General features: G+C 41.4%; 1 protein-coding gene and 1 long non-coding RNA gene across 6 annotated transcripts in view; one reads left to right on the forward strand and one right to left on the reverse strand.

Annotated features, from left to right (window-relative positions):
- Positions 1–2,359, reverse strand: part of DAZL (deleted in azoospermia like) — a 16,444-nt gene extending 14,085 nt beyond the window's left edge. The window contains exons 1-2 of one of the 3 annotated variants that reach the window (XM_077303753.1): positions 2,217–2,359; positions 140–274 (exon numbers count right to left, since the gene is read on the reverse strand). In XM_077303753.1, coding sequence (XP_077159868.1) covers positions 140–274; positions 2,217–2,219 — 138 coding nt within the window. In that variant the 5' untranslated portion in view covers positions 2,220–2,359. Of the gene's footprint in view, positions 1–139; positions 275–1,271; positions 1,433–2,216 lie in introns of those variants that run through there. The other 2 variants (XM_077303752.1, XM_077303751.1) reach the window with 2 other exon arrangements.
- LOC143820676 (uncharacterized) lies at positions 1,495–15,015 on the forward strand. 3 transcript variants are annotated; one of them, XR_013225455.1, is made up of 3 exons: positions 1,495–1,676; positions 12,281–12,380; positions 14,880–15,015. It is a non-coding gene; the product is annotated as an uncharacterized LOC143820676 (long non-coding RNA). The 3 variants fall into 3 exon arrangements; XR_013225457.1 differs by lacking the exon at positions 1,495–1,676 and adding an exon at positions 2,461–2,562; XR_013225456.1 differs by lacking the exon at positions 1,495–1,676 and adding an exon at positions 3,118–3,421.
- The last annotated feature ends 433 nt before the right edge of the window (positions 15,016–15,448 follow it).

Raw genomic sequence — 15,448 nt, forward strand, 5'->3', positions numbered from 1 at the left:
CTCAAATAACTTAGACAATATACAGGAAGATAATGCTCTTTTATTGTAAAAAGCCTGCCTTCAGAATAAAATGTTATAAATCTAAATAAACCAAGTACAGGACCCTACAAACACACACTACTTTGAAACAATTACATACCCGTATATCTATTCCTCCAACAAAAATAGTATTTGGCATGATTTTCCCTTCAGGTAAAACATAACCTTGGCTTGTTGCAGGCAACTGAACATTTTCATCTCTGGAAAGACTCTGTGTGTCTTGATTTGCAACAGACTGCAAAACACATTTTATGTTATTAGTTATTCTTGTCTTATTATACAATTATAATTATTACATTATGTAATGGTCTTCCTCCAAAACTATTTTCATAGTTCTAGCATAAGCGGTAGACGCCTCGTCCCCAAACTAAAGAGATGGCATTTTCATCTCACTTTCATGCTGCTTATGCTGGATTAAACCAAATTCCCATTTTTTCTATATTCTTATTTATAGTATAATCTTGTTTATAACATGAAGACCCACAACAATGACCATTGCAAGCTCTAATTTCAAGTTATACTGGTTGCATCAGAGACCAAGGAACACATCTTACCCTGAACATAATGGACTTTTATAAAAACCTTTATCCTCCATGGCCATCTTTGACTACAACCCAACATGAAGGCTCTAAACTAAGACCATGACTTTAGTTAGTACTGCTATAAAACCTTGCAACTTTAGGATCCTGATTTTCAAGAGCCTGACCACAATAAGTTTAGATTCTTAGTTGTTTCGTATGGTTTTACAGTGGCAAACTTATACTGTCCATCTCTTTTCACAAGGCAATTGTTCTCTCCCCCAAAAGGAATAAAAACAACCTGGGGGGGGGGAACCTGAGGGGAGGGGCAGGGTATGAAGGAGCTGTATTCTATACATATCCGTCTTTAACGTTCAAGTGGAAAGGGGGCGGTGATAGTTTAGACAAAGAGTGTTAATCGAGGGTCCAAAGAAAAAGCCAGTCAAGTGCAGAGAGCTTTAAAACCTCAACCTCTAGTCTAAGCTACACCAGCATGCTATGAAGACTCCAAGATCACCAAACAGAAAACTCACAGAAGTCTTAATACCATTTCCTCATAACGGTACATTCCATCTTCAACTTGTGCTTTCTGGGAACCGCGTTCTTTCAACGTAACTTTTATACCTACCCGCGACCCAACTAGTCCGTGTTATATTACCTATCCTAAAGCGGGGACGGGCGGCCTTCTAAATCCACTGGCTTCACCCTACTTACAGAAGGACAACTCTGTGACTCTGCCCTTGCTCCCCTCCAAGACGCATAAACAGGTTGCGAAACCGTACACAACCGTCGTGGCATCCTTTCGAGGGGAAGGGATGGCGGCCTGGGGCGCGGTGGGAGGGAGGACGACCCCATATGTCGGGGGTCCGCTGAACGCGCCGCGGCGCTTCCTCTCGAATGATCGATCGATCGTTCGTTCGTTACCGCGCGACAAAATGGTGCCAGGGAATTTCCCAACAAGCTCGGCCAAACCACCGCAACCTGCGCCTCCCCCGGGGGGGGGGGCAGCCTCCAGGCGGGACCCGGAGAGCCCCTGAAATTACGCCTCGTCCCCAGACTGAAGAGATCAGGTCCCCTTGGCCTGAAAGGATGCTTCGATGGCATTGCTCCCCACGGAAGGTCCTTATCCCCCCCCCCCCTAGGCTCCATCCCCAAATCTCCAGGAGTTTCTCCAATGGGATCTGGCCACCCTACTCCTCCCTTCCCTGGCCAGAGGGGAGCGAGCAACCCTCGCCTTCGCCCCGCATTTCTTGGCGACCTCATTGTAACCACTTCCCGCCTTTTCCTCGCAGTCGGATCACAACGAGCCTTCGGTGACCGATTAACCGCCTGCCCTGGCGTGCCTTCGCTCCTTTTTTTAAGCCCACGTTTCTATCAGGTTTCGTTCGGGTTTACAAACCCATTTATAACGCACCCCCCGCCACCCCCCCTAATTCCCTTTCATTTCATGAAGCCACTCGCCCCGTCCCTCACCTGCTTCCGTCCAAAGGAAAGCCCAAATCCCCCCATCCCCCCCTCAGCGTTCTTTCACACCCTAAACAGAAATCCTCCCCCCCTAGAATTAAGTCCTAGAGTGAAAACTAGACCTCTCCCCCCACACACACACCCAGTCTCCCCACCTTTAAAATACATAGAGATATATTCCATTGGGCAACTTACCATCTTGCCACACTTTTAGGCAGAGCTTAAATGCCTTAAAACTGATTTGAGTCGCGTGGTTATTAAAGGAAAATTAAAACTAACTCACCAACTTCCCACCCCTCCCCCAAAAGCACCCCCAGCGCGGCCAAGTAACAGCCTCAGCCGCTGCCTTAATAATAGAGAGGTGGCGAGACCCCGCCCATAGGCGATTATCAGCAGAGGGTTCGCCACACCCAGCTCTTGTTGCGTGGAGGGCCTGAAGGACGGCGCTTGTGTCTTTTAAGGGGGCGGGGGCGGCCACCGGCCTTGGAGGCCAGCCCTTTCTAACAGGGAGCTCAGAAGGCCAAGATAATTTTTTTTAAGGGTTTGTAGGTTGAAATTAAGTAATTGGCTGGAAGTAAATTCCTCGAGGGTTGCAGTTTTCTTTTAAGGCCGTTCTACCTTCCCTTATCTTAATGACTCTTAGCAAAAGATTTATTCACTGGTGCCATGATGGATTGGGTTGTTGTCCCTCATTTGATTTTTTTGTGTGTTCAGTCAAGAGTTCAGTCATTAACTATCCCTTCTTTTTCTCAAGAAAAGGGTTATAGAATAGTAGAAGGTCTGCTACAGAAGTAGTAATAAATACTCAGCTGTGAATCTGGCTACAGAGTGCATGTGTGTAGCACAAAGCAATGTGCTATAAGGGAGAGGCACAACCACAACAATGGTTATATGAAGTGGCATCAGCAACATGTGCCAGTTCTGGGCTGCCCAATGAAGGCCTTGTTGTTGTTAGGTGCGAAGTCGTGTCCGGCCCATCGCGACCCCATGGACAATGATCCTCCAGGCCTTCCTGTCCTCTACCATTCCCCGGAGTCCATTTAAATTTGCACCGACTGCTTCAGTGATTCCATCCAGCCACCTCATTCTCTGTCATCCCCTTCTTCTTTTGTCCTCAATCGCTCCCAGCAATAGGCTCTTCTCCAGGGAGTCCTTCCTTCTCATGAGGTGGCCAAGGTATTTGAGTTTCATCTTCAGGATCTGGCCTTCTAAGGAGCAGTCAGGGCTGATCTCTAGGACTGACCTGTTCGCCTTGCAGTCCAAGGGACTTGCAAGAGTCTTCTCCAGCACCAGAGTTCAAAAGCCTCAATTCTTTGACGCTCAGCCTTCCTTATGGTCCCAACTTTTGCAGCCATACATTGCAACTGGGAATACCATGAATGAATGAAGGCCTAGCTATGGTAATACCTCCCTTGTTTGTTGCTGAAGATTAATGGAAATTAGCCTTGTACACACCTGTGAATAAAGTACACTGAATGTGATGGTATTAGTTTTTTAGTAAGCAATCTTGTATAGTAAGTAGATTAAAGACTCTGCTAAAGTGGCCTAGTGTGCAAGGGAATAGTGCTATGTCATCTGTTGAACTAGATGTTTAGCATTTAGAGTGGTCACCGCTGTTCTAGATTAAGTGCTAGAGCTTCTGGTTTTATAGTTAAGATATCTTGCTGTGATTTAATTACTCCCTAACACCTATGACGAATATATGCTCACAGTCAGGATTGTTAAAACAATATTGTGTGGGGTATGTGAAATTTTAGGGCCTAGCACCATTGAGAACATTCTAAATATCATGCCTGGATGTTCAGTTTTCCTGGAAAATAAGTTTATTGCTCTTGGGGTGATGACAGGAAAAATGTACAGACAACATTTTCACTAAAAATATGCATACTTGTCTATTAGTTCCTGACAAGGGTAAAAGCAGTGGAGTAACTGAAAAGCACTAAATATTGATTTGTTTTAATGCTGTAGGATGTTTTATTCAGTTCATAGAATTAGAATACCTAAATATGCTACGCTATGCATACTTACATTCTTGATGCTCTGAGTTGAGTTGCCTGCCATATCCTTAGGCCTCTTTAATACCAAGTTTCAGGCAGTGATAGGCCTTTCCTTTCAGGAAGTGAAAGTTCTAATCACAGTAATCACGAATCTGGATCCATGGCAATTTATAGACGGATGAGGATGCCTGTGCTGGGAAAATTATTCTGAGTGATTATGTCTACACAAGGAAATCAGTTTCCTAAAAGCTGCTATTCTTTGAGGCAGTCTTTATGATCAATCCTGTTTTTATTTTCCACAGCAACATACATGGGATTGTTCCATTGTATCCTCATAACAACCTCACAAAGTATTCTGATAAATCGTGACTTACTCTAAGTCTACCCAGTAAGCTTTGTACCTGAGATTTGTATATTTTAGGCAATAGAAAATACATAACAACATCACTACTGTTTGTACATAAATTATAATGTCTTAAATAAGGATTTTATTTCCACTAAGAAAGTGACAATTTTGTCTTGTGTTGCAACTTCTATATTCTAAAAATGATATCTTGGTGCTGTAGTTATTACCGGATGGGTGCCTTCTTATATACTTTATCATTTTACATTCTGGTCCTAAAACCCAATTATTTTAATGGGTTTAGATATGGCTAAGTAAACAGTACTGAACTTTATAGTCCAATGGTCTGATTCAGTGTAAGGGAGGTTCATGTGTACTGATGGATCTAATATTTCTACTTGTGAAAAATTATTGGGATACCTCATTTCACCACAAGATGGTGTGTGACATCAGTATTACTAAGATGTTAATAAAAGTATGCTTCTTGGTCAACTGATTTAGGAAGACTTTTGTATAAAATAACTTTATAGCTTGCCTTTCTCACTGGGACTCAAGGCAGATTACATTTTTCCCCCTTGGAAGGATGGGTAATGTAAAACAGTGCAGTTACCTAGTGGGAAACATCCAATAAACATCAAAACAAGTAGGATTACAAAAATTAAAAACGATGCAAAATTATATCAGATATGATATATCAAACAATGCACAAAATGGAAGTACAAAATAGAAAATGCAGTAAGAGCAAGATTTGTACGATACATATAATAAACAGAAGTATTTCCTGTTATAAAAATCTACTCCCCAGTCCTTAACAATTCTGTTTTACACAGTTTGCAGAATAACAGAAACTACTTCATGCTAGCCATTCTACAGAAGGGGCCACAATACAGAATTAATATGTACAGGTAGCTTATCCATTTGAAGTACCATTCTTGGTTGTTTTGTAATGTACTCTCTCCCCTCTCATTTTTCTCAGAACAGGTTCTAACAACCTGTTGGTGTGCAGAAAATAATCTGGAAACACTTTCCTGGTACTCCTTTGTTTGTTTTTTGGAAAGCAAGCTTGACTGAGTGTATCAATATGAACTTCCCAGCATTTGGGTATGAACTTTGTATGTTTTAATAGTAGCATGAGTATCTTTTGGACCTCAGAAACAGTTCAGGAGGCTCTGCTACGCATTGGATTCATAATTCATAAACAAAAAATGTTGGTATATCAAATGCACATCTTTTTTGACAGGGAGGTTAATCTCTGTGTTTTGTAAAAAGTAATGTGACATAAGCCTCATTTCTCTTCTTTAGACATTTCTTTAAATTTCTATAAAATTCACTAGTGCAGCAATCTAAAAGGCAGTCTGTAAACTGTTTAGAGTGTCAAATAAACTCCATGCTGTTATCATGCAGAGATACAACAGCATAGTGTCCTGCTGATGCCATGTCAATATAAACCTAATATTGATGCAGTTGCATGAGTATAAAGATCAGAACTGGGCAGTGCCTGCCTATGCTAAAGGAGCAACAGAGCATAGTCTATATCCTAAGCGTCCTTTAGCCTACAGATTGACCCCAGCATAGCATTAAACCAGCAACAATACGGGCAGAAGTATCGAGTTGAAATGGAGTGCCTACACAGCCATAGGAACATTAGCAAACTGAATCTGCACTCACTTTGCTTATTCCGTTGTGGATCCTGCTGAATCCAGATCGATTTGAACTCGGGTCTTCCTCTCCCGCCCCTGCCCCACATTGAAACTGAAAAGTCTTCTGCACATGGTTAGGGAAGTTCAGAAGGGGAGGGGGGAGCCAAGCACAGCCGGAGCCTCTTTCTTTTCTTGAACAAGGGGAGGGGGGAGAGGATTGGAGACAGCAGAAGAGGGAGAAAAAAAACCAAGAGGCAAATCTCTACTGAGAGAAGTTTAGGTTTCTAGAGCTTCTGCTGAGAGAAATTAGAGATTCCCCTTTAAGGCAAGCTTACAGCCTTGCCCAGTCAGGGCTTCTCTACCACGGAGCCAGTCCTGGCTAATCAGGGCTTCTCTACCACGGAGGTCAGCAACAAATTTGAAGCAGCCAGAGCTCCGCATGATTTCTCGTGCTTTCTCAATTTCTTCAAATATTGAGGGTTAAAACCACTCCAGGATATTGCAGGATAAAGGTAGGGTCACTCCAGATCAATCATGCTTGTTGCAGAGGGAAAATTTAAATCACCCAAAATCAAAACGGAAATTGCATTCTGTGTAGACAGCAGGGACTGAATCGACCTAGGATTGCAATAAAAGCTCCGTGCAGACTCTACCTAAGTCTGCAACCAGTCACAGCTCTTTGAAGCATTATATCGCCCTAGTTAGGACATCATCACTCAAGGTAATAGAACATGAAACATGAGGCTTCGTGTTTCTGGTCTGCTGTGTTCAGCTGGAACACAGGAGTGACTTTTGGTGATGAGAATTCTACATATTAAAGTGCATGTTGCACTAACAGCCAACAATGAGACCAGCTATGGTTACAGCATTCTTAAAGGGTGGAACTCTTTTTTATAAACAAAAATATTGGCAGATTTTTTTAGAGGGAGGAGTTTAGTTCAGCATTGATTTCATACATGTACTATGTGTACTCCATTGGATTTGGGCAAAATGTCTTAACAGAGTGATTTGGAGAGCAATCCTAAACAGATCTACTGAGGTTTGTTTGGTGGGGCTTATTCCCAGGAGAGTGTTGTTAGGATTGCACTGTGACAATTGATCTGTGCTTTTGAATGTTGCTTAGCAGCTCTTACCTGAGATATCATTCCTTGCAAACTGAGAAACTCAAAATCATGGGAGCAACACTATTCAGTTGTATTTTAAGGGGATCTTGTATTAAGTGGGAAAATCATTCAAATCTTGAATACTTGAGAATGTATGTAATTTTTTTAAATTGGGAATAATGGGCTGTACAGAATCAATTGTAAAGGCAAAAACAGTCGACTGGCAATTTAAAGGCTAGCAAGATAATCTCAACATGCGCTTTCATGAGTCACAAAGCTTACTTCCTCAAATGTAGTGAAAAGAAAATACTTTCCCTCATATTTATCAGGAACATAGAAGAGGGGGAGGGGGAAAGGGAGTTGGGACAGAGAGAGACTTAGTGTCCTAAATCAGGTGTGATTATCTCAGTGGTTCTCAATCTTCCTAATGGCGCAACCCTTTAATATAGTTCCTCATGTTGTGGTGACCCCCAACGATAAAATTATGCAAGTGTTCTTTCACAGAGATTAAATTGAAACTGACCAATGGTGTGAAGATCCACTGTTCATGACTGTACATAAATTAGTTATAAATTGTATATAAATTGGCTGGCGCCTTCAGGAGAAGTGGCAACAGTGGCGGAGCCGCCCCCCAGGCCAAGCTGCTCGCCCTGCCACGACCCCTGTGAAAGGGTCGTTTGACCCCCCCAAAGGGGTCCTGATCTTCAGGTTGAGAACCACTGGATTATCTGTTTAAGAGACCAGAATGAATTAGTTTGTTTCATATAATGGATAATGAGAGATGTTTGAAGCAGCCAAGGATACATGTATGTTAATATAAATTTTAGTGAGAAACAGATTTAATATTTGGATCCACTCTCCAAATTCATTATAATAGGAAAACGGAGAGTGAAGGAACCAAGCATTGATGCATGCAGGTTCAAATATATGTCTGCCTGCTCAACAAGAGCAGGGAGGATTTGTCCTAAGTAAGACAGCAGTTTTCATTTGAGAACAAGAAATGGATCGGTTTAATGTAGGAAGGTCAGTGACATGAAACTTTAAATGTGCCATCATGCGGTTGAAGCCTTTGCCCAGTATTTATAGCCTTGCCAGATGGCAACAGTGGATTTATCTCGTTGTTCTCTCCTGCCTCAAATCAAAGCATTTTATCCATGTAAAAAAATGTAATGTCGTATTGTTGGAGTGAGCATGTGGAATTAGTGAAAATCACTGCCATCTCATTCACAAATAGAAATGCCATTCCATCACAGCAATTGTGTGATTGGATGCAAGCGGGGGGGGGGGGGATTTAGTTTGGAATCTAAGCTTTCAATAACTGAGCTCATCTCCCTCCCAGACAATGCTGCTCTGGGTCTTCAGGTATGGAAGCTTGTGTGGTGTAGTGGTTAGAATGTGAGACAAGAAATTGGGAGATCCACATCAGAATTCCCCCCCTCCCACCCTGCTATAGAAGCTTGTTGGGTGACTTTGGGCCAATAACATGCTTTCATATTAACTACCTTAACTGGGTTGTTGTGAGGGTAAAATGGAATAGATAATAATGTAATCCACTATCATGTTTGCTTTTGGTTCATGCCATGGTAGCTTGACTAAAGTCCCAGGATGCCCCTTGGGCAGCTGCTTAGCTCTACTCCTTAAGTTCCCCCCTCCTGTTTTCTCAAACTCTCTGGGCCATCTGGTAAGGTTGAGTGAACAGGCAAGGTTTTGTTTTGTGTATCTGGGTCACAGTACAGTTTTTTGAGACTGATTTCAGTTAGCATAAGATAGTTTACCCTATTTGCATCTATCCTGTTTGATACAGTTGCAATCAATGGCACAACCTCTTGTTTTAAATGGTGACGTTGAGTACCATCTTAAGCAGACCTGTTGTAAATCCCACTGAGGTATGTCAAATGGAGTTTATTTCCAGGTAAGGATTCTTTACATTGGATGGTATAAGGTCTAGGTTTAAAAAAAGGACGGAATAAATTGTTTGTATAAAGCACATGACTCCTCAGCATTTGTAGCTAAAATTTGCCTTCAAGTCTTCAACATTGGCAGACCTGGGAATCTTCTTTAAAACCAATCTGTAACAGCATACTCATTTTTAATATTTTGTTATGCATTATTATCGTCCTTCTTAGATACAAGTACTAACCGACAGCCCCAGATCAGTAAGGGCTGTGATCAGTGTGGGCTCGCATGCGGTGAACTTTCAGGTCAATGACTACTAGTGTATCTGTCTTTGACTAGCAGGTTTATTGATGATATTAGTTCAGGAACTTCACTAAATAAACAGAACTAGGATGACACGATTGACTGAGAGAGCTATATCATACACAGAGGCCATTGAAAACATCAAGGTAATGACCATATAATATATTGGTAAGAATATATAGGCCTCTGAATTAGTACTGCTCTTTTGTTATGTTGTCCAGACAAATGGATATTCTATATGCCATATGATATGTTTTAAGAAACATTTACATATATGCAGCATAACCTAAAATTGCATTTTTCCAAATTATCACTGACAAAGAATATGGAGAAGGCTGAAGGACTGGCCCTGGATGGATAGAGGGAAGATGATGAGCTGTAAAGTTCTCTGGAGGGAACCATATGTGAGAAGCTAGTACAATGCCATTTGCATTGGCAGTTAGAGAAGATGGGTTTGTCGTACTCTAGGTGCTAACAAAGACTGCTAGTAAATAGAATTGCCAACTGTGTTAGCATTAACAAATATATATGTTTCATCTGGGACTAGCAAAGTTCCATGTCATTTCTGCCTAAAGTGATAGCCATCTGAATCTTTTGGGGCAAGGGAATGCCTGTGTAATGGATCTGCTAGCTGAGAGCATTCTTCATTGGTTACTGTTGTCTTTGGCCATGATGTCATATACTGTGTTGTCTGGCTGAATATCTTCACACAATTGGGTTATACCCTACTTTTTCTTGTTATTTGGATTTCGGTTGCATGCTCTTTGAACCCTGAAATAAGAGACTTTTCTACAGCTGTGGAAATACTGAAACCTATGCACTTGATTCTCGGAATTGTGATTCAAGCTAGAGACTGGCTGTGTGATTCAGGCTTGGCCAACAAATCCTTATTTATAATACATAGTGTATACATGAATGATTTAACTTCAGAGCCCTAATTAGGAGTGTGTGATAGCCCTTGTGTCTTTGGTGTCTTCACTGCTCTAGAAGCATGAACTCTATTGTTAATAATAATCTGTTACTTAGAGGGTAATTAAAGGCAGATGCATTTAATTACAGTGCAGATACAGAACATTTCCTAGTCAACTTTATTCTTAAGTTTAAAAATATACACTTTAAAGTACTACATGGTTTTCTCTGAAAAGGATTTGGAAGGCATGAAGGCGGAAGGTCCCAATTACCTGCTTTATTGAAACTGTTGTGTTGCCAAGATATTATGTTCATTTTGTTCATTCCTCCTCCCACACCTGCCATTCTGGAGTCAGGATGAGCTTTTCCCTTTCTCTTTCTCTGCATTGGGGAGAGTGAATAGGATTCAGGTCAATACAAAGACAAGAGGCAATCTAGCTGAAAGGGAATGATTTGGTCATACTAACTAGGGTCTATTATGCACAGCAAGAAACCTCGCAAAAGTCTGCTAAAAAACATGTCTTTGTTTTTATTTCTACAAGTGGCACCATTATTCAGTGTGGAAAACCCACCATAGTATTTTTGATTCTGCATAGCACTCCCCCCTCATAGCACAACTGCATCTTTACAGCACAGTATTTTAAACTAGCTATACAGTGACTTTTCTTTTATGACAGTACTGAGAATGCCCGTTTTCTCATGCTTAAACTTTAGTGTGTTTTTAATTTAATTTTATTACTAGCCTCATAAGAATGGGCTTTGAAAGAGTCCTCCCCGTCAGCTTCCTGGCTGCTTTCCAGGCCGCCGGGAAGTGCTGAGGATGAGGGGGGGTTCGGGGGGAGGAAGCGCCCCCTTGCCCCCCCCGGCGGACAGATGATTTCTCGGGGGCCTGGCAAGAACACACGGGGGCTCTGCGAGGCCTTGGGTGTGCTCTCCAGGGCTTTGGGAAGTCTCCCCCCCCCACGGCCGGATGGCTTCCCGGGGGCCTGGAAAGCACACCCGGGGCCTTTGCAAGGCCCCGGGTGTGCTTTGCAGGGCTTTGGGAAACACCCACTCCCCCCCCCCTGTGGCTGGATGGCTTCAGAAGAAGATGAACCACTGCTGCCTTTAGCCCTTAAGGGAACTCTCCCAATATTAGAGAGAGGTTAACAATCTCAGCAATTGTCCACTTTGGTTAAAGAGAGCCATCTGAAGCCATCAAACATTATCCCCCGCAACGGCCATGGAGTTCCCAGTGCACATTCTTTATTGTGGCAGAAAGGTCCTGGCAGAGGAACAATACTTGGTCCGTGAAGAAGCTTGCTAATGCCTCTACAGCTCAAGTCCAATTTACTAGTATTTTGGCGCCCTTCTTTGAGGGTGGGGAGAGAGTGAACTACCCTAAATAGCTGTGCCAGGCAAGAGCTTGCAGTCGCAATTTTGGCAGCAAGTTAATGCTTCAGATGTTACCTCAAAGCCTGAAAATAGGCAGCATGTGTCCCTTGCATATACTGTTCACAGTGATTCCAGGTAGTATTTTGTCAACTCACTCCTCACCATAATTCGCCCAAAAGTTTTGTTTCCCAAACCACTTTGTTTATGCCAAATTTTCTGGCAGCAGTAACTTGTAGTAATTTTTAGGCTTTCCTTTTATACAGTGAGGGTTTGCTGTTTACGACTCTGTATGTGAAAACATTAATCAAGAAATAAGTGAGATATTGTTTAATCCTAGTAGTAGTCTACTTAACTGACTTAACCTTATTCCTGTAAATATAGTTAACCTTCCTTTAGCAGCAGACCACAGCACCATGCAGCAGACAAAAATACAAAAAAACAATTTCGGTGTTATTTTTCCGTGTATGTCATGTATCTTAAATCCTGACAAACTCCAGGGATAAAAGACTTCAAAGCTCACTGACAAGGCTCTACAAATCTTAATAAGGACTTGATTTGGAGTTGCATAGCTCTAGGAATCAAGGTTAACAATAAATATGCACTTTCTTTTCAGATCAAGTAGAACTTGTAAGACACATGAATCAGAGCCAACTGTTATCATCCTAACATCAACTATATAAATGTTTTCTTTCAGGTTTGTTTGAAGAGAAGCATGAGAAGGAGGTAACTGACACAGAGCACAAGGTCATCCAATTTCTGAACCAAGGTCTGAACACATCCAAACTCTCAGGAAGGTGATCGCCAGTTTAGAAAGATTGAGCAATATAATTCTCTGTCCTGGCTCCCACCTGGTGGAATGAGCTCCCAGAGGAGATCAGGGCCCTGACAGAGCTAAAACAGTTCCGCAGGGCCTGTTAAAAGGAGCTTTTCCGTCAGACATTTGGTTGAGACCAGGCATAACCAACAGTGTCTGAAGGGCCTCTGCTTCCTCCCTCCCAGAGCTCCATCAATGCACTCTGGATTTGTTTGCACAGTTGCACTGCTTGCATTGTTACAACTATCAGTTATTAGTATTATTGTTACGGTTATTTATATGTTATGGATTGTTTCATGTATTGTTTATATGTTTTATGTAAACCGCCCTGAGCCTCCGGAGAGGGCTGTATATAAATATAATAAATGAATAAATATAATAAATAAATATTGAATGCAGATCTAACAGTATACTCCTATGAAGTTAATGAGCTCAGAAGGGTGTTACTTTGCTTTAGATAGTATTTTAATTCTGACTGATAAATAACTTTGATATTTGATTCCAAAAATTTTCACAAGAGATCTCCGATTCCTGGGAATGGATTTAACCAGTATCAGAGTATCATTGCTGAGTAATGCAAATATACACAGATGAATACCTTCTATTTTATATGCTGTGTTCATGAGATCATACCCAGATTTATATAGCCGCATAGTATGAAAATTGTCTTTTATAGTTTAGCCCACACAAGTTTTTTATAGGGTGTAAAATAACATGTGTGTGCTAAAACCATAAAAGGCAATTTTTATATAAAATATACAACTCTGTGCCAACAGATTATATAAAACACATGTTCTTTCCACATGGACTGCTTATGTTGTGTTTACAGTTACTGCTTTAAGCAAGTAATGTACTCAGAAGACAGTTGTTGTGTTGCTTACAAAAGCAACCAGATTGTGTTAGAATTGCTGGAAATATTTGTGGGTTTTAGGGCATATAATCAGCCTTGATGACTATAGTTGGTGAAGAGAAATGTGTGTACGGGAAAACTATGGTTTATGTACATTATAGTACCTTATGTGTTGTGGGACATGAATTTCAAGAATTTAGTAATGGCAATATGATATCATCACCAAAAAATAAAAACTGAGCAGAGGTATTTACTACCATTGCTTTTAATGCAACATAAACAATAGCATAATTTCAGAGGTGGCCACAGTCTATTTAGGATCTTTCAGGATAAGTGTAGCCAAAGGCATCAGGGTTGGGCGCTTTGGTGCCCGAATCGGCCGGTTTTTCCAGACACAGCCAGCACCTCCCCTCCCCCTCTGCAGTGCGGTGCTGGCTGCACCGGGAGAGACCGGCTGCTTCGGGCGCCGAAACGCCCAACCCTAAAAGGAACTGCATCTGGTGCAATAAAATCCCATGTTAGCTATTTTCTTCATTTATACTTTGTCTTTCTCATAGAGGCCCATAGAAGTAAAATTGCCTCAAGCCAACAGAGCTTACAGCCAAGAGATACGCCTTATTTGATTTATAACTGTTACATGGAACATAGATTCTGGAGTGGCAATTATTGAGGAAGAATCAGAAAATGGGAGAAATGAACCTGGGAGCCCATTCTGATTGCCAAGAAGTTGAATGATTAATATACCTAATATACCTAATAAGAGTGGATGAGAGACTCATTATTTTGACCTTTGGATTTTGTATTTAGCTTATCTATAACATTGGGAAATTAACGGTGCTGCTTCTTTGCACTGAAGCCATCTGGAAGCCCCTGGGCCCAAAGAAGTATGCTTGGCCGCAACCAGAAGCAGGCCCTTTTCATCCTTGGCTCCCACTTAGTGAAATGAGCTCCCAGGAGAGATCAAGGCCCTGTTGGAACTGTGAGAGTTCCACAGGACCTGCAAGATGATGATGATTATTATTATTATTATTATTATTATTATTATTATTATTATTATTATTTTGTTTTATTTTATTTTATTTTATTTTATTTCCCGCCTCTCCCGACAGGCTCGAGGTGGGTCACAACAACTAACCCCATTAAAATTCCCATTAAAACATCAATCTACTAACATAGATGGAGTTCTTCCACCAAGCATCTGGTTGAGGACAGTGAAAAACTGACTGAACATCTACCCAGTCCTCCCTCTAGCCTCCATCCTCCCCCTCCCTGCTTCTTCTCTCGCCCTATGGGGCTTACAGTTTTACATAGAAATTACATTTTAAATTATTGTTCTTTCAATGTTTTATCTTTAATTATTGTGATAACAATATAATGGATCATGGGTATTTTATTTATCGATTATGATTAAGGTGATTACTCGAGGATGCAATATAAAAGTCTCTAAATAAATAATCTTTCTGTTTTTCTTCTCAACTCCTGGTCTTAGTGCAATATTTCATTTTTTAAGATATTTAAATTAAAATTAAGAGTTTTTAAGTTTAATAACTATTTTTTTTTCAGTCATGCATGTTTAGAAAAGTCCAAAGCTGGTTATTAGCTTTTTGTTTTGTTTTGTTTTGTTTTTAGATGTCTGGTCAATTTGGAGGAGTCTGCTGGTGTTTACAGCAAAAGACCTACTGGCCAAAAAATAAAGCTGAGCCCAGTTAAGAAACATCTAGTTTCATGTGCCTTCTAGATGCATAATAGCAACTGGATACAGCAAATATAAGAGCCTCTTGTGGCACAGAGTGGTAAGGCAGCCGTCTGAAAGCTTTGCCCATGAGGCTGGGAGTTCAATCCCAGCAGCCGGCTCAAGGTTGACTCAGCCTTCCATCCTTCCGAGGTCGGTAAAATGAGTACCCAGCTTGCTGCTGGGGGGTAAACGGTAATGACTGGGGAAGGCACTGGCAAACCACCCTGTATTGAGTCTGCCATGAAAACGCTGGAGGGCGTCACCCCAAGGGTCAGACATGACTCGGTGCTTGCACAGGGGATACCTTTACCTTTATCTTTTACAGCAAATACAAAAATAATGAAGGGGTACTTATTCATCTTTAGAATTCTTTGGGTATCACAAGGCAGATAGTAGTCAAGAGTCAAGATCCAAAGATAACAATTAAAGATTTGGGCCTGGCCATTGGAATTTTTAAACTTTT

This window comes from Paroedura picta, chromosome 11 (genome assembly GCF_049243985.1).
Source record: "Paroedura picta isolate Pp20150507F chromosome 11, Ppicta_v3.0, whole genome shotgun sequence".
Classification (NCBI taxonomy): Eukaryota; Metazoa; Chordata; class Lepidosauria; order Squamata; family Gekkonidae; genus Paroedura; species Paroedura picta.